This window comes from Arctopsyche grandis, chromosome 5 (assembly GCF_051622035.1).
Source record: "Arctopsyche grandis isolate Sample6627 chromosome 5, ASM5162203v2, whole genome shotgun sequence".
Lineage (NCBI taxonomy): Eukaryota > Metazoa > Arthropoda > Insecta > Trichoptera > Hydropsychidae > Arctopsyche > Arctopsyche grandis.
In genome coordinates this window covers 29,695,526-29,715,911 of record NC_135359.1, presented here as the reverse complement: position 1 = coordinate 29,715,911, position 20,386 = coordinate 29,695,526, and the positions used below count along the sequence as shown (strand labels likewise).

Genomic DNA, 20,386 nt, shown 5'->3' with positions numbered 1-20,386 from the left:
CAAAAGTTGCGATTTGAAATCTCTAGGTTTATTTTTCGCATTTGCCGAATCTTTTAATGGAATTTTTAACGACCGAAAGCGAAAGTGAACAGTTGAAAGTAGATATGCGCATATAATATTTTATATACCTTTGATATTGAAATATTTTCTTGCGCTCCAAATTGGTCAAATTAAAGGGCAAAGCGAACGGTCATACCCATTTAAAATTTCTCCACTCAAAACGCTTTTCTTTTTACAGTACATTTTTTTTGCCTTTTAGCTTGTCAATGCGAAATTTTCTCGGCTAGCGGGGTGGGAAAATTGATTTGATTCGCGAAAATTCCAGGAACACTTCCGTTTCGGTATCGCTTTTTAATTTTTTTCTCACTTTTTTTGTTTGAAATTGAATCACTTTCGCTTAACAAAATCGTAAAGCGTTTGTTACGGTCGATTTCATTCGGTGAGTGAATTTCGACGAGATTTACCCAAATGTATTTATTTCGAATGCCCACATGTCGAATTTCCACGAGCAAATGGTGCGTATTGTGACTTAGTGCGTTTTTCCCGTTGAAATACTAACTTTCGACTTTTTTAAACGGGGAACAGAATTTATTCGTATATTTTTTTTCTGAAAGTGAAGCTTTTGAAGTGGTCGGATGCCGTCAGAAGAGATCCCCCTCCGTTTGTGTGACGAAAGATTTAAAAACGATCTCATATCGAGGGGGTTCAAAAGGGACGATCCCTCGCCGTGTATGTCAAAGCATCGCCAGCTTCCGTTTTACACGGATTTGAAGATACTCATTTCCAAGACAGGATTAGATACGACTTCGGAAGTGAATCTGGAGGGGTGCTTGTGAGCTGCTAAATTTTATCCAGTCGAAAAATATATCACATAGCCTATTGATATTTCAATTCGAATTTTATCTATCAATAATCCTAGTATATAAGATTCAATATACCCTACATATATACGTGTAAATATTGAACACTGTGTAATATAGTTTAAATTTACACATACATATTTGTTTTAAACCTGTCTAACAAAATTTGTAAAATACGGCTTTTATGATATGAAAGCCTCAAAATTAAGTTATTATGTATAATGAATATAAAGCTTATTCAAATTTTAACACCGCGCTTCATATAATCCAATTTATAAAACTGAAAATGAATTGAGTAAAACATTATTAATTTAAGGAAATTTTATTCAAGAAATATTGTTCTTTCAAAACTTTTATCTCGAATGGAAAACACGTTAATTTATCGAGAGTTTTATGAAAGAAAAAAAAAATAACTTCCTTTAGCCGCGATACTTATTTTATATTTTTATTCAAAATATAACTATCGCGTGTAGAATAAATATGTATATATTACAAAAGTCGAAAAATTTAAAACAAAATCAATATGCGAAACTTTACTACTCCCATCTATCGATCAAATTGAAAAATATTATAACAAAATTTCAAATGAAATATTGTAGATTTCTGCAAGACTTTTGGTTATGAACCGTACTATAAATATAATATTTTAATAATTTTAAACAACCGATATATTTGAACTAAAAATTTATTCGATTGTTTGTTTTTTCACTTCGCTATAGAAACCTTCAAACATTGAACGAACCAACAATGGACACGTCTCAAGAGCTGGCTTCGCAACGAAGCATGTCCTCGCAGTTGGTGGCTGCCCAAGCAGTCCCTACGAGGACCTGCTTCAAGAGGAGATCCTGTGATGCAGCTCTGATGCTGGAGTGCCTCGACACCGAACATCACATGCTCACCAGCAGCATAGAAGGAGTCCTCTGGTCCGACGAAGAGGAGACCGAATACTTCTACAAGGAAGAAGCAGCCAGTGTTTGGAGCCAAGGTGAGATTTCAACCACTTTTTTTCATATTTTCGATCCTCTTATACGCGTAACTGTACTCTGGGTCTTCCAGGAACGGGTAATTGCCGCTAAAATCGTATCCGTTCGTAAATATCATCGAACTCGTGACCGCTACGTGCAACGCTGCTAATGCCCTTTTCCGATGTCTAATTCCAGTTCTATTTCACCATATTGGTATACTTGTTACTGTCAATGTGTATAAAGAAAGTATTTTATCATTATACGTACGATCCAAAACAATCAAGACATAATTTAGAACCTTCAATGTGACCCAAATGACGGAAGTTCATCATCCATCGATTAGCAGCGAGAATGGTAAAGACAGCAATTGAATCGTTACAATTTTGTATGGAACTATTCAAAAGATCAAGGCAAATAAAATTTTACCATTAGCATAGAAAAAACAATTGTTTATACTTTTATCAAGGTTTAAACTTATACGCTTAACAGCTTACTCTTTACTCCAAATAAGTTGTAGTCATTAGCATGACCTTGTTGAGATCCTTTCTGAAATATAATGTCGTGAATCATGATTCATTGGGGCAGTTTTTAGACAAGACTTTCTGAATCTATGCTTTACTGTACTTACCGAACATATTCGTTTTGCAAAATGAGAAGATATTGGTAGTAAACAACTTAGTAACGACTATATTGTAGATAGATAGCAAATGTGACGGAATGAAGGCTGAAATTTAAATGACAGTTGACGAAATAGATTGAATTATCTGGGATTATGATAATACTAATACTCCAGAAAAGTTGAATTTATAAAGATCCTATCACATAGTATAGCGGTCTGAGTACTTGCCATCTCGCTTGCACCAACGCTATTTGCGTCACAAACACGGACCCCAAGAAAGCCTTTCTAACACAATTTTTAATAAACGTTTAAATAAAAAATAGAAATAGAAATCCAATCCTTATAAAGTGGTGAAATAAAAAACTGGCCAAAAAAACGCATTATATTATAGCATGAAAAAAAATGTGTAAAAAAATATATATTTTTCACTTTTAAAATTCGCTAGATAATTAATTACAAGTATTTTAAAGCAATAAAATACCACAATCAATAGGAAAAACATCTAACTATTGATTCCAATACTCATTTTGAACACAGTAATACTAGATTTTGAGTTATAGACCGTAAAAGCCAAAAAACTGTAAAAATCGCGCATTTTTTTAAACGCTCATATCTCGTAAACAATCACTAACCAACAAAAACCATTATCATATTCAAATGTAGTGGGTCAAACTTAGTAAAGGTTGGTTAGTTTCCGCTCTGGTAACTCAAAAACGTGACTTTTTGTTGCTCAGTGTTATTGAGCAACCAGTTCGGATGATTTTCTTCGATGACCACAGGGCATGAGTTTTTGTTTATTAACTCATTTATATATCATCGTATTATATTTAACTAGGTTTTGATTTAATGATCGCAAAAGCCAAAAAAATGATTTTTTTTACATTTTTTATATCGCTTATATCTCATAAACGAGAGCGAACCAACAAAAATCATTATCATATTCGAATTCAATGAGTCACACTTAGTAAAGCTTGATTAGCCTCCACTCTGGTAGTTTATTTTTTTGTTGCTCAGAGCAATTAATCGTAAGTGGAACTGAAACAGGAATCGGCAATCGGAACTAAAACAGAAATCGAGAATCGGAATTGAAACAGGGACCGGGAATTGGAATTGAAACACCAATCAGGAGTCGGATTTGATTCAGGTACCGGAAATCGGAATTAAAACAGGAATCAGGAATCGGAATTGAAACGGGAATCGGGAATCGGATTTGAAATCAAAAGTTTTTTTTCAAATTTCAATACTAGTCCGCGCACTTGCTACATACAAACTAGATATAATAATTCAACTTATATACACCTAGATATAATAATTCAACCAAGGCTGCCGTCATATCATACGTTGCAACTTACAAAAGAAATATTTTAAATTCTGCAGATTGCTTAGGAATTTAATAGATAACTGATATTTATGGACCTCGCCAGCAACACGTACGAGCAGATACACTCTCGTTTCTATAGAATCTCCCCGTGTTTTTGTCTCGAAAGCCTCCTACATTGTCAACACCTTCAACGTCAAAATGTCAAGGAGTTCTCACCGCGAAAAAAAACGCATACATGGCATTCATCAGTGAAAAACTCTAACGGAAGCGAAAATCGTGGGCAGATATTACATGTAATTATTTTTTGTCTATGTTTGCGCACAAATAAAAACGCACTTATGACTTAATGTTCTGTAACGACAGTGTTTTTGTGTTACGCAACTTTCGGTGCATATTAAAAGTTCTAAAGACCAACAAAACAAGCTTAAAAATTAATTGAAAGTGACGTCATTGTTTTAGTTCGCCGCTTAGCGTTTTTATTTTTATTTTTTTACCGTCCACCAATTGACTTATTTGTGTTGTCATTATTGATTCGATTCGTTTGGCAGAATTGATTATAATCAAATCACTTTTTAATGTAATTTAACTATCAGGTGTATCTAGGTCGCCCGTGATGTAAGCTTGATTACACAAAGTATGTATGTAAAGAACAATATTAGTATCTTGTGTCGTTTATAGTGTGTAACCTTACTGTTGTACCTATATGTACCATATTTAACGATATGTTTATATCATATCGTTTATTGTAAATAATTTTTTGAGCTCTTTTTCCTATTATGCCGTACCATTAACATTAGAATAATATAATACTATGGTTACTAACAAAATTAAATTAAAATTGTAAAATAGAAAATGATCAGTAGATCAGTTGCTATTAAAATAGATATAAGATGTATTGTGAACATAATTTCGTAATAATAAAAAGCATTTAAAAATCTAAAAAAAAAAATATGATATCGTTTAAATTTATAAAATTATTTATATATGTATGTGTGTATATATATGTACTATTACATATTTGTGCACCGTTAGACAACTTGTGTGTTATCTGTGCATTTTTTTCAGTTCAAACACTCTTCAATCAATACATACAACTTTTCAGATAAGATAGCATATACTGCTTTATTGGTTTCGCCGTTTCTAGTTACTTGGTTTCAGGAAATCGAAATATTTTTTTTGAACCACTCCCACTCCTCGGATCAATTTGATAATTTACCAACATGCTTGGGTTATATATTGATAAAGTAGGTAAATGTCTCCGAAATGGCGTTACATGAATTTATTCATCAACGTAGTCATTTAAAAATTACATCAACATCGTCTGTCAGATCGACAGCTACATATATTATATGTATCTCGTTTACTAACAATTTTCTATATATTATACATATGTAATGCTCATAGTATCAATCAGCAACAGCCATCTTAAAATAATTTTTGTATTCTTGCTAACTGCTTTAATGCATTTTTACGAGGTTTTTATTGGTTTTATTTCATCAGTTAGTCTGACAACCTTCCTACACTCTTCCGATCGCTTTGAAACTTTGCCATTTTGTGAGGTCTGCCCGCCGATGGAGATTACAATGGGTCCGCTAAGTCGATGGTGAAATATAATCGTAATAAACACGTTTAAGAATCCAAAAATTTTGGGGACGGTGGCAGCCATTAGTTTTTTTTGTTTGACTTTCTGCCCCCTACTCGATTTTTCAGATTTTAATTGTTTAAGCGCCTATAACTTTTTAGTACATGTACAAAAATAATCTAACCATACGTGTGGCCTTGGGGTAATTCCTGTCATGGCACATATGATGCAATAATAACATTATTTGATAATAAAAAAAAAAACATCAGAACAAATAACAGGTGTATAAAATAATAAGAAAATTGTAAATTACAATCTAAATAAAAGTTTTTTAAAAACATACCTCTTCTATAATTTGTATATAAAATTATTATTTTGAATAAAAATACCAATAATTTTATTTTACTACCGCCATCTATGTTTAAAACTACTAACTGGATAGACGTCAGGCACTTTTCAGAAATTCAAATTTCAAACGTGTCTTACACGATATTTTTGCACCATCGTAATGGCGGAGGATCCATTTACTTATATTGATGACCAAAATGAGCAATATGGCAAAGTATGAAAACGATCGGATAAGAGGCAAATTTTTTCCTGAATTGTAATCGTAAGTGACACGTAAAGGGGGTATGTAATAATAAAAAAGCAAGCTTTCCACCAAATAAGCAATCGAGGTATATGAATACATATGTTAGGAATATCCTATTCGTTGTGGTTTTTCTTTAAAAAAATATTTATTTATGTATACGCGTCGAACTTTAACGATGACATGTTTATGTGTACCTATTACTTGAGTGCATACTTTGAATATATGTATAACAAAGCAACTTCGTTGCACATTCAAATCTTCTCGATAATTTGTTGCAAGCTCGAGAGTCGAATTTCGAACAAAGATGCATTTCAAATAAGACACGCTCGTAAACTTTTCTCTGGTGCCTCAAAGCATAGGGTCGAAAATTTTTCGGTACTGCGAAGACAGGGGAAGGGTTTTTGCGGTTAAAAAAAAACTACACACATTCATGTACAAAAATCTGCGTAATTTATGTGCGCGATTCGTTCATTCATTCGGCTCGGCGCGAAGTCGAGCTTTATTGCTAGCGTATATCACCGTGAGTGATGTTCGATTTTTTTACGCAAAAAGCGTATCGTAAATCACACTTTTTACATACGCTCATAATTTTATATTCGCATGCAAAATTACCAGAAAAATACTCGGATAACGGTCGACTGTTTTTCGCGTGAAAAACCGCGTGAAAAGTTTCCGCGAGTCGCTCGTACGCGTACGGCGCGTGCGAATTTTCCGCGGAATTTCGCGGTGTTTTATAAAAAGACGTGTTGATTGCATATCTTATATTGCATACATATATTGTATATGAAATTTTAAAAATGGATTTTGATAATGTTTGACTCGTCGGCCGTGAGGCGTCTAAATGTCGATACACTTGGACGCCGCATTTCGATAAGAGGACTCGTGTTAAATCAAATTTAATAAGTATTATATTGTTTAATGATAATTGGAAACTGTCTTATCTAAATTATAGGTTTGCGTAAACGCAAACATTACGAGACTCGTTCAAAAATGCTCGTGTATTATTTTTACAACTATTGCCAAATATATAATACGTTGAATTTACGACATACGCATCTGATTGATATTGTCTGCGATGTGATTTATCGTCGTCAAATTCGGTTCATACGTTTTGTTGTTTTTTTTTTTTTTCACAATGAGTTAGTTTCGACTTTAACCGGGGCAAAATTGAGCTTTGTAATTTTTTAGGATCGAATTATAAATTATTTCCTGTTATGCGCAATTTATTTGCGGGTGAAAACCTGTCGCGTCGAAAGGTTCGTTCGGTTCGTAATCATTATATTATATGTGTGTGTGTGTGTGAAAAAAAATCGTAATTAAAAATTTATGTGGGATCTGCGACCGCTCAATCAATTAAATTGAATAAATCTTTGCGAGAACGATTTCTATTTTATTCGTTTACTATATCACTTTCGCGCTACTCTTGTCCTATTAAAAAAGAGATATTATTATTTCGCTGCAGATTTATTCGATTGTGAAATTTTTCGAGATTTATTTGTAGGAGTTTTTTAGGTCCGTACTAATTTTGTATAATTATGCTCGTTTTTCGCTTGTGCGAGTTTCATTGGTTAATTAAATTGATAGTGTGTTTTTGGAAATAACAGAAAAAATGGAAGCGATATAAATCTTTATTGGATCTTACTACACTCGCATGGCTACGTGCATCTCTTTATATAGTCTGTGCTGTTTAAATGGAGCCTGTGTTTAATCGATCTATGTATATATAATATATAATTTCAAATGATTTTGGTCAGTTAATATAATATTTTATTTTATTTCAAAGTATATTCTTCCACTCAATGGGAAAAGCATACATTCATATATCCTAAAAATATACAAAATAAATACTAGCAATACGCAACATAACATAAACATAAAATAATAACCGTATTTTTATAAGATTAATGTTTAGTAACTATGTATAATAAACGGCTAATAATTATAATAAATGGTCGATAAATAAAATAAAATAAAGTACATTCGAGTCGTATTTGCATATTGGTCAGTATTATATGTATATTTTAGGCTAGTACGTTTATTACATTTATTTCGACAGTTGGTTCGTAATTTGACTAATTTGAATGAAGAAATGAAAGTGATTTTCTAATTTTATAGAATGGATACTTTGATGAATCCATTAAAAGTATTTCCTTAACTAATTCGTATATATGTATGTACATAGCTAACGCATTTCAATTGATAAATTTCAAAAATATTAGTTTAATAGTATGTAGATATTAAAATATTATTTATGTATGTACATATGTAGGTACATTAAGATAATACTATAATTGGATTATCTTGTATTTTGAATAAATATAGAATTTAAATTTAGAGAGCTGAAGCTAATTAAAGTGTTGATGTTTTTACAGCACGTCCTAATGATAGGTTAAATTCTCACGCGAAAAAAGGGGGCTTGGAAGCCTTTTAAGACCACCTATTCCGCTTTGGAAGGATGCAAAAAATTCTTAAGAATTTGTATCCTTCGGATCCTTTTTGAATTTTATTTTTTATTGTTGCGATTTATTATCATCTAAAACGGACCGCGGAAAGCATTCCCAGACTGTCGGAAAGTGCATCTGACTCATATCCGGACGCATATTTGCGCACGGTCCTCTTTTGACCCTAATGATACGTTTCAAACACACATGTGAGTGTGTATCTACCTGATTTTGTAACATTAATCGAGATTTTTTTCATAAAATCGACGGCGAGAATCGTGTTGCATTGCCGTCGATATTAATCTGTTGATTTCTTCTCGTGTACGTATTATATGTTTGTATGTATGTATGTACTTGTCATTTAAAGATGGCGGATAAGCGACGTCTAAACCAGACCACATAAAAGAGAAAATTCACTTCGTTTTTAAAACCGGCAACGGGTATGCCCTTGCGTTCCTTTCGCGATTTTCAATATCGAAAGATAAAGATGTCGGGCTCGCGTCGAATTTTCCCCGTGACGTGTTATTAGTGAAAATTCGCCGAAGCGAAAGCTCTCGATGATTGAGCTTTCGCAATTTCCTACACCGTGAGCGCACTCAAAAGTGACAGATTAATAATGAACGCAATAGGCCAAGGGTAATCAAAAATATAAGGAGAAAGGAAACGTCGAAAATTGTGAGCAAAATAAATAAAATAAAAAAAATCGCTCCACATATTCACAATCAGCGCATTTTTCACTGACACAATTATAACACTGTGGTAAACTCGCGCTCGATGTATGTACATATGTATGTATATACATACATAAATCAGGGATTCTTATCATTTTCAGTACATTAATTGTATGGACATACATATGTACATAATTGCTAATCAGATGCCTCTTCGTAGAATAAAGTTTTCAAACCCATAAAATAAAATTACAAAAGAAACCAGTTATATTAAATCGAATGTAAATGTGCCGTTTGACAGTCGTGTTGGATTTCCAATAGAATGGAAGAGTTTATGTTCACAAGTAATGAAATTGCCAATTTGCATATTTTGTATACAAACGAAAACTTTTATTCTAAGACGAGGGTATGCTTTTATCAGATAATACTATAATTCTACAAGACTTTTTGAGTCAAATTACATATAGTTGTATTAAGTCTGTTGTCACAAGATCAATGGGTTCGTTCTTAATGAGATCAGCATATTCGATGCTATTAATATCAAAAAGAAAAGGATCCACGATTTGACTTTCTTAACAAATTGAAATAAACTCTTAATAAAAAAAAATGTATGCAGAATTTTGTGCATCAACTTCATTTTGTTAAACTTCTTCCAATATCAAGAAGTTTGCAAGAATCTCCATTAATCAAATCGAATATATACATATATTCTTCCACATGGGTAGCTTATTCAAGAAAGCTTGTATTATTTCACAGATTCTCTGAAATCTTTCCATTGGTTTAGAACCCCTGTTCTAGAATGTTTTGCAATCGAATTGAGAGGTTGTTGTTTATTTTTTTTTGCCCCTCTAACTTTTTCCAATTTGATGTCGTATAAAATATATCGAGGTAAATTAATTACACGTTTCACGTGTTTAAAATCCGTGTCAAAATAGTGTAAAAGAATTTTTATTTGCGTACTAAGTCTTATCGACTGTTTCGATGACCTTCCCATATACATAGTTATGTTTCGTAACACGAAGCGGGTCAATTCTACGTTCAAAATATCAAACAGTTTAATATATCCGATATTATGGTAGATGGTAGATAAATGCGTACGTTCATTCATTGAGGTCACGTTAAGAGAATATTTTTCGATGAATGAATAGGTTTGTAGGTACATACATATACGATTTGCGACACAAACCCAACTGTCAATCGCTAAATTGGTCATTTTTATTTCAAGTCAAATTAGAACTCACGTATCTACATTCAAACATTAATGATTGATGGAATTGTTGCAAAGGTTTGGTCTGTCATTTTCCTTAGATTTTTTCATTGACAGTGTATGTATGTAATAATCAAAGATCGTCATGTAGAAATTGATAAAAATGCTTGAAATCAGTATCGAATTTTTCTTGAAACAATGAATGATGATAATCCCATTTCTAGGTGTATACGTATACATACAAACATATAGTGTTCGCATGAGATTCACAAATATTATTATCGATATCGCGATAGGTTATGTGTTTTTATTGCGATTCACCGAACGGCTATCGATATTGTGGCGCCGAGTCTACCGATAAGGCGATTTTTCACACTATTTAAAAGGTATAAAACGATGTAAAAAGGCGTACCCATTGAAATTAGCCATAATGGAATGTGACACATTGAAACTGAACTGGCTTCGTTAATGCACATTCACGCTGAAAATGAACATTGACACATGACATAACACCGTTCAGGCGTTCAATTGGCCATTGCATCGATTCTCGTGTTTCTGGTGGAATTAAAAAATATCATACGTTCTCGCATGTAAAATCTTGTGAACGCAATGCAATGACTAATATAGTAGGTTGTGTTTAAAATTATGAAATGTGCCGATTTTCATTTGAATTAGCCTGAAAAATCAACAAATACATATTATAGTTTTTACAAATTGAACTCTTCATGTGCGGTGGTCCATCAAAATGTAAAAAAAATAAATAAAACGCAAGTAAATGTGCATAATTAGTGCTAAGTGGTAGGTAGTGATGATAGTGAGGAGATAGTACTAATTATATCATAAATGACATAATTACTCAAATAGCATTTTTAATGTATTTTATGGTCGGATAATTTTGGCTTGAAAATGACATTGGAAATTGCCTGCGGTAAATTTACCTATATTTATTTTTTTTAATCGATTATATACATTTGTAAATGTTGACAAGTGACCTTAAAACTACAAAATTAAATAAAATTGTAAATTATGTCTTTTATAATTGCGATTCTTGAAGTTTTTGATTTAATACCATAATATCGCGTCGTTAGTGGTTTTGGTCCAGTGAACTTGACACAATGATGATAAATCCACTAGACCCAAATTATCAAGGTAGTAGTATTGTAAAGAATATTCTATTTATTTATTTAAAAATATACTTTGGAGATGCAGAAGCCGATGGAACCAAGGGGTTTCTCAATCAGATTATAAAATTGTGTAAAATACAAAGAAAGAAATATAAACAATCTAGAATTGGTAGATTATCTACAAATCAACAATTTACTAGATTATTCCAATTAATTTTAATCTAATTTTTATTCATTTACTTATATCGTTTTTGTGTCTGAGAGTATGACTTCTCAGATGGGTGTTTTTGTTAAATGTTTCGTAGGACACGTGTAGTGCTTATTTATAATTATTTTAACTTAAATGTTACATTGTCTCTTGATTTAAGTTCGAAAGGTATTTATATTATATCTAATATACATATGTATAATTTCGAAAGAGACTTTTTATTGAAAAACTAAAGCTAAATTTAATTTTAAAAAAAAACAAATAAATTTAAATAAAATAAAACTATTCAAATAAATTTAATAAAATTTTTACTATAGGATTAGCCATGTTTAAGCGGTTTATATTACAAATACCGAGTGAAGCCTGGTAAAATACAACTAGTATTATATAAATTATTATTGTACTCTATGCGGTTAATTAATTATCTTTCAATTGTAACTTTCGTTCAAATTTCGTGCAAATGTTGTGCCCGCTAACATTTATTTCATCGAAATTGATACCCTTATTTGAAATTAAGAACAAAACTGCAATTTAACCATATCAATTTAATCAATTTAACCAAATTGTATGCTTCGATGGTTTTGACTATTGTAAGTAAGTTTCGACAGTAAGATATTCATTTTTTATTATTTATTATTGATATTATTTTAACATATTTGTCTGGTAAGCTGCGCTCATCACTATTTTCTTAATTTGAATGTGATGTATGAGTGGAATCTTAATCTACTCTCTTCCATTTGGGCCTCGATGATTTTTTTCCGTATGTACATTTTTATGTACTATTTTTCTTTTTTTTTATAGTATTTTTCTGCTTTTACCTTTTATTTATTTTTAATCTATGAATTATTACTATTATTATTATGATTTTTATTTTTATCTCTTATTTTCTTATGGAGGCCATTGTGGCGCATTTGGTTCTTCCTGTAATGCCACAGCGGTCCAAGCTAATGTATAAATAAGTATTACATATACTCACTTTATATTCAATGTGAAACTAAGAATGGGATTTGAGGGTTTTATTTATTTTTTTATTTGATTTTTACACCTGATCTTCATTTTTATGTATAATTTTTCTTGTCTGTTTTCGTTTACTATTTTTTTTTATTATTTTAATTTTGTGTTTGTCTCTTTTTCAAATGTAGGCCATGGTGGCACATCAGGTTCTTCCTGTAATGCCAAAATAGTCCAAAACTATAAATAAATAAATACATTATTAACCATACTAACACACTTGTGAAGAGTCTCGGTGATTACAACAAAATGTCTATACCCTTCAGGTATAGACACAATCTGCTTTAGGTCATCGAATTTAGAGAATATTTAATTAGTATTATATATTAGATGTATTATGAGCATTTATAAGAATTGTAAATAGGTTTTTGAGCTCTTTTTCCTATTATGCTGTACATTAACATTAGAATAATATATGTAATACTATGTATGATTACTAACCAAATTAAATTAAAATTGTAAAATAGAAAATGATCAGTAGATCAGTAGCTATTAAAATATATATAAGATGTATTGTCAACATAATTTCGTAATACATATGTACGTATAGGCAAAACTTTAACATTTGACAGTAAACGGCTAGTGTTCTACCTCTCAAATGAATACGTTTCGCCTTATAAATTATTATAGTTTTCCACTTGCCTTTTATTAAATTAATTTAATATTTCCAATAGCTTTTGTAAAACAGTTTCGTACAAAGTTTTCAGCAGACTTTATTGAAAAAAATCAAAAAAAATTTCGACATGTCAACGTACATACATATGCATGTGTGTAGGTACTTGTAAGTTCGTTCAGACCTAATGTAACCTGTCACTTGTAGGTGCACACACGCGTCGAAACGTCAGTGAGTTGTCACTCATAAAACGCCATTATTGATCATTAGACATTATTATACCTGGTCCAACGGTTGACAACGACAATTGCCCGATCGCGTCGATATCTCCCATCAACGTCTCTCGACCGGCCATCTCGTTGTCGTGGTGCTGTTACCCTCGCCATTTATGGCCATGTCAAGTGATCGTCGTCTTCGCTCCCGATGGGTCCGGTCCTCGTCTCTCTCTCTCTCTCTCTCTCTCTCTCTCTCTCTCTCTCTCCATCTCTTCGCTGAAAGAAGTAAAAAATAAATAAGAAGAACCCGGTACTTCTTACACGCTGCAAACACCGGTGCGTGTGTGCAATGGGTACGTAGATCGTGTGTGTACAGAGTCGAGTGAATCACCTTTCCTTTAACGAGCCGCTAAAAAGGAGATTCGTCGATCTAACGATCTGTCGAGACAGCCGCGTGTGGATGCGGATTTAGTGAATTTCCTATTCAGATTTAAGTGCGCCTGAGATCAATCATTGACAGTATCTGATGTTGAGTGCCTCTAAGAGTGGAAATTTACGATAAAAGTATATGATTCGGGTCGCGAAGCTTCGGTTTGAATCCAATCAGGAAATATCTCGCGTCAGAATCTGGCTTGGCCGTTGAGAAGAAGGTTCTATACAAGTTTTTGCAACCTCAAAAATGTTTTTATATACATACATATGTATGAATGTATGTGGTTGGATCTTCTTCGCCTCTTCTTGATCAAGTATTGCATCTGCTTAGTATCTAAACAGCAATCAGTGTGGTCTGGTGTAATATTTACCGTCTCTGTTTCGTTGCAGGAACATTAAATATGAAATGAGTCATAAGTTTTCGAATTTATATCTTCTTGTTATTTGTTACCAATAAAACTTTCGTAATTTTCATCTTCCGCTGTAATATAATAATAATAATAGGTTATATAGTATGCATTTGGTTTGTTCGACATTTAAGTGGAAAATTTCATTTGGGAACAACTTTTCAGTTAAAACATCAATCAAACCTATTCATATTTAATTATGTATGCTAAGGACCAGGAAGAAGAAGAAGATCATTTTAAAAGGGATAATATTTTTGGCACGGATGTAAAATAAATTACACGACATATGTCAAAACGATATTTAACATGTTAAATTAACGTCTCTAAAATATCTCGCACAACAGATTCGGTGTCAGCCCGGCAAATCAAACGTCAAATGGGTTGCCAGTAACGAAAATAAAATTTGACGTTTCAGTGAAATCATAACCAGTTACATTTTCACTGGGTTTAGTTCAGAGAAATCACACTAGTTCACAGAAATCACAGTAAAATTATAAATTTTGACAGTTCGATGATAGCGCGTCGCCCCGCTCCTCTCGATTCTCACTCTCCTCATGCTCCACACATCGTTATATCCATCCAAACACATCGTAATATCTTAGCAGCCAACACTAATTTATTTAAGGATTAGGTTAGGTTAGGTTAGGTTAAGGGTTGGTTTTATTCATTTGACGTTTGATTTACCGGGCGGACACCGATTGGGTCGTGCGAGCTATTTTAGAGTACTCTTTTTATTTTCCGGGCGAAATGTTTTAGAGATGGTCATTCGCATATAATAAATACCCAATTTGTCTGGAAATTGGGCTATTTTCCGGACCGATAAATGGTACCCATTTAAAATGGTGTCAGATGAATTTCTCGTTCATATTGACTGGTCATCGAACTTTTTTTTCTTCATTTATTTTTTATCCTACGAAAATAATATAAAATATATATATATTTATTGAAATGTCAACTTTCTTCTTCTCAATATAGTCAAAGTATGTAGTATCGCGGCGTTTCTTTAATTTTTTTGTAATATTTTACAATCGTGTTGACAGTGATGGATACTGGTGAGACATCACTCTGACCAATTTGGATACTGTCCTTTTCAGCACATTCGGTCTGCCCTCAATGGCGTGAAGATCCGTCCCTCACAGTTGCGTCCTCTCGCGCGTTCAGCTCTATCTGTGTATGTCTTAACACCAGAGCTGTAGCAATGTTTTTGGCGCCCTTGGCCAATATCAAATTTGGCGCCCCTTTAATATTTTTTTATTACATTTAAAAAATTTATTGAAATATTTAAATTAAACATTATAAAATAAAATTACAAAAAAAAAACCAGTTATTATTTATATTATAAATATCCCACATTGACAATTTCGCAATAAATATCATATTATAAAAGGAATCAGTGCACTTAAAACACAATTTAAATTTCGTGATTTTTATATCATTTATTTTAATTTTTAAAAATGGTTGTTTCAAATAAATGTTTCTTTATCTAAAACCATATATGTATGTAGGTGTCTTGGCCAGTAATCAATAACATTTTTAACATCTTAACTATTAATTGGTATTACAGATACAAAAAACTAAAGACGAATTTTCCATGAATTTGGCGTTAGCAAAGCCTGTTATTCTATTATCAAAATTTATATTACTTGCTAATTAAATTTCTATTGTTGTTTTTTTTTATTATATTATAGGTACTTGGATATTTTTTATAATTCAATTTAGTGCAAACTTTTACATAAACTATTTTCTGGAAAATTCCTAAAATCAGTATCTAACCCCTGAATTAATAACGATGATTTTATATGATGATGAAATATCCTGATGATGATGAAATATCCTGTTTTTTTTTTGCTGAAGTGTAATGTTAACCTTATTCCATTTATCAAGTATGAGATTACACTGATTTAACAATTCAATAAACTTATAATTGTACATTATAAAGTTTCGCAAGTGAATGTGAATTAGCAACATTATGATCGTATTTTATAATGTTTAAAACTGATACATATGTATGTATGTACATATGTACATATATCCTCATACTGATCGTGAACTGCTTCCATTGGTTTCGATTTTGAACACCATCCCGTATCCGAATGTTATTTTTAAATTTGTTATTATTTATTAAAAAAATTTACAATTCATAGATGTCTCGTTAATTTGCGCGTTTTTTCAGTGTCTCGCAATTCAACGACTTATAATAAAAATGCTGCATTTGTATTTGTAATTGGCCAGGAAGGCGCATTGGGATTTACCTGTAAGGCCTTCCTGGTATATATCTAAAAAATTAAAATAAAAAAATTAAAATAAAATAAAATAGGCGACGGGTGCCTTCGGCGCCCCTGGCATTGAGCGCCCTTGGCACTCGCCCATTTGCCATAGCCTCGCTACGGAACTGCTTAACACATTCTAGATGAGATTAAGATTCGTTAACGGAATCATCCTACCGACTGCCAGAAAAAAATTGACGATATCTAAATCCGCCAGCTAAATCTGGATCAGATCTCTGCGATATCGATAATAAGCAGACTAAGCCATCACCTGGGCGTGTGCAGTGCTATAACTTGTGTACAGAAGCCGGTGCATGTGTACCGTACAGGTACAAGCTTTCAGCACAGCACAGTGCGGAGTGCGGACTCAGCTTTGCCGAGATGGATCTGAACTGGTCGAGCGTTATCCCAGGATGGGTTTCATCTCGAATGCAACTAACTGCAGATGGATAGAAACGATCGGAACAGGTTTGGACTTCTCGGACGGCCGTTACAGTCCCTGTTTCTAGTTGTATTATATATCATTCGCAGGGCGGGACTGTGAAGTCGTGACCCTAGAGTTTCGTTCCCAGGTGCGTCCCCACCTCCACAAAACTTGCACAATGCACCTGTGAGGTTGTTTCCTGTAACGATGCACTTCCGCAAACACCCCTCCGGTTTCGCTCCACCACGATGCACTGTGGCCCCCCTCCATGCACACAAAGAACCCTTGGAATGAAATCATCGAAGTGTATTTTTTTCACAATTAATTAGACGAATAGTGTATGCAATCAAAATTAATCATTTTCTGAATATTGGCCCTGTCATTAAATGCATAATGCTGGTTGATTGATTGTTGGTGTGCATTAGGCCGGAACGAAAAATGCGAATTTTTTACTTTAAACGTTGGATTGTAATGAAAAACTTTTGTCGTATTAAAGGAACGTTAAATAATAATAAAAATATTGATTTTTTTTACAATGTCCTGTGCCTACAACCAATCGATTTATCTCGATGAAAATTTCTGTTTTTTTATTTATAGATATCTCTTTCTTGAGGATAGTTACGATTTTTTTTATTATTATTTTTGAAGAAAATAAAAGCTTCATATTCACCTGTTTGAAGTATATTTGGGCCAATTATGATAAGTTTTGACTAATTTACGAGAATTCAAAGTTGCCGTTTCGCTCCAAAGTACCCATACAAATCGCGCCGCGCTCGCAATGGGTATTTGTATTGGGGAAGTATTATCTTCTGAAAATCGTCATTTTTTTTTTCATGCTCCCGTGATTATTTTGAAAACAAAAGTCGTTTAGAGCTTCCTTGGGTGTATACCTTTAATCTGAACATCCGATAATATGTAAGGAGGTAAAAATGTTTAAAAAAATTATTTAATAGTAAAAAAGTCACTATAATTGATAGCATGATACAGGTTAATGCTTTTTTATAAAAATAAAACAATAAATATTCAATGAAATTTTTTCATTTAACAATTTTACCTGAATTGGCGTAAAACATGACATTTTGCATCAAAATAGGTCATTTTGGTTTCCTTTCATAATATTCTTAATGCTTTTTTGTGTTCAAATTTTAGGTATATATCTGTATGGCCTGACAAAATATATATGAGCCGTTATATTTGAAATTGGCGTAAGTCCACTTTTCTTCATCTCGAGAAATATCTCGCAAAACATTAAATATAATGTTTTGCGTTTTACAATACTTGAAAATACTGATGGCCTGTAATACGGTTATTCTGTTTTCCGAGATTATGGACATATCGAATTCAAATAAGTGATAACAATTTGTGAATGAAGTCAAACAGAAATAGTGTTTTTGGAACTGAAAATTGGACTTCTGCCACTGAATTATTCCTTTAAACATTTAATTTTTGAGCTCCTTCGTATTTGAGGCTTCGTTTCTTCACAGTAACATCTAAAAATATCCTGTGATACTAATGAAATTGAAAAAGTCAATATTTTTCGTTAGTTTGTGATATATGAATATATTCAAGAGGTAGTGTCAAGGGTTGGCACTAAGCACATTTAATATAATAATCGAATCGGTTTCTACAAACGCGTGGCTAAGAGCAGTAAAAATCTTTAAAAATCAGATCAAAAGTTTATTCAACTGTACCGTTGACCAATACAAAAATTTCGAATTTCGATGGCTATTTTACTTACATATTTAAGCATCAACAGTCGCACGTCATTCTTCCTACTTAATACAAGCATTAATAATTAAAAAAAAAAAAACAGTGCCAATTTGAGTCGATTTTGGTCAGTGCAAATTACAAAGAGTCGCCACTGTGCGATTGCTTCAACTCTACAGGTTCGGAGGAGGGGGCGGTCACCCTACCGACGAATAAATATTGCGATTTTTTATTTCATTTTCCTCTTTAGGGTGTCCATCGGTGCGTGTCCTCGTTATCCGATATACGAGGTGTCTCTCGGCGTAATTAAAATCGAACGAATTAATTGAAAAAGAAGCGGGCTCGGGTCCGGTCCGGTCCGGGTCGGTAGCCGTCGCATAAATATAAAGAGACTTCACAATACAAAAAGAGATTTGTACGTACGTATGTATGTACATATGTATGTGGGTACATACGCGAAGTAATTTAATACGGCGATACGATTGCGCCCTGGGGCGACCTATTCCCCCGTGCTCATCAATCGCACGCCGCTAAACGGCCAGGCGAGAGAGACTTCGGTGCCGTGATATCGATACGAGTGTTATGATGGATTCGATCGATTTATTTATTTAATTTGTGACTCACCTGGCAATTATGTATACCTGTGTATGTGTGGTCAGTGATTTGCGTATGTAATTTTTATTTAATTGTATTTTTTGCTTTGTCTGTGTTTTGCTTTTGGAACAAGTTTGTGAGTCTTCCATTCTAGTTGATGTATATTTTTTAACCATCCATCTCCTATTATCAATTCAAACAGAAACTCTATTCTCATTATCAACATTTTGGTCGTATTTTCATTTCGATGTATAGTCCAACAGCGTGGACTAGTGTTAAATATATTATGACTTAGTCAATTATTCAGACTTAGTCAATTTTTCTGATTTTCATTGAAACGTTTCCTGTAAATTGGCATCTCCCTTTACAATCTCTCTTGCAAATCTCAAGTTATTCAGCGTCTTGAGGTTCGCCACTTTCTATAATAAATGCTGCAAAAATGTATCCACGGATGTCACTGTGGATGATGTTTATATGAATTCGCATTGTATAAAATGCTTTTATTCGTTGTATCTGTATAGTGTTAAGCATATTATGCTTTCGAGTGGAGTGGTTACGGTTCGATTCCCACAAGTAGCTGTTGGTTTGTGACTCCAGGTCGATCGTTTCCTTTTTAAGAAATTGCCAATTTTTCTGATTTTCGTTGAAACGATTCCTGTAAATTGGCATTTCCCTTTCCAATCTCTCTTGCAAATCTCAAGTTATTCGGCGTCTTGAGGTTCGCCGATTTGTATAATAAAATGCTGCAAAAATTTCTCCATAGATGTCACTGTGGATGATGTTTATATGAATTCGCATTGTATAAAATGCTTGTATTCATTGTATCTGTATAGTTTTAAACATATTATGCATTCGAGTGGAGTGGTTACGGTTCGATTCCCACAAGTAGCTGTTGGTTTGTGACTCCAGGTCGATCGTTTCCTTTTTAAGAAATTGCCAATTTTTCTGATTTTCATTGAAACGATTCCTGTAAATTGGCATCTCCCTTCCGATATCTCTTGCAAATCTCAAGGTATCCAGCGTCCTGAGGTTCGCCGATTTCTATAATAAATGCTGCAAAAATTCTCCACAGATGTCACTGTGGATGATGTTTGTTTGAATTTGAGTGATCTGTATAGGCGAGTGT

At 33.0% G+C, this 20,386-nt stretch overlaps 1 protein-coding gene across 1 annotated transcript in view; it reads left to right on the top strand.

The window, feature by feature from the left end:
- The window catches only part of rols (zinc-RING finger and ankyrin repeat domain-containing protein rolling pebbles), a 179,042-nt gene that overhangs the window by 30,057 nt on the left and 128,599 nt on the right, over positions 1-20,386 (top strand). The window contains exon 2 of the mRNA XM_077430780.1: positions 1,580-1,845. Coding sequence (XP_077286906.1) covers positions 1,608-1,845 — 238 coding nt within the window. The 5' untranslated portion in view covers positions 1,580-1,607. The remainder of the gene's footprint in view (positions 1-1,579; positions 1,846-20,386) is intronic.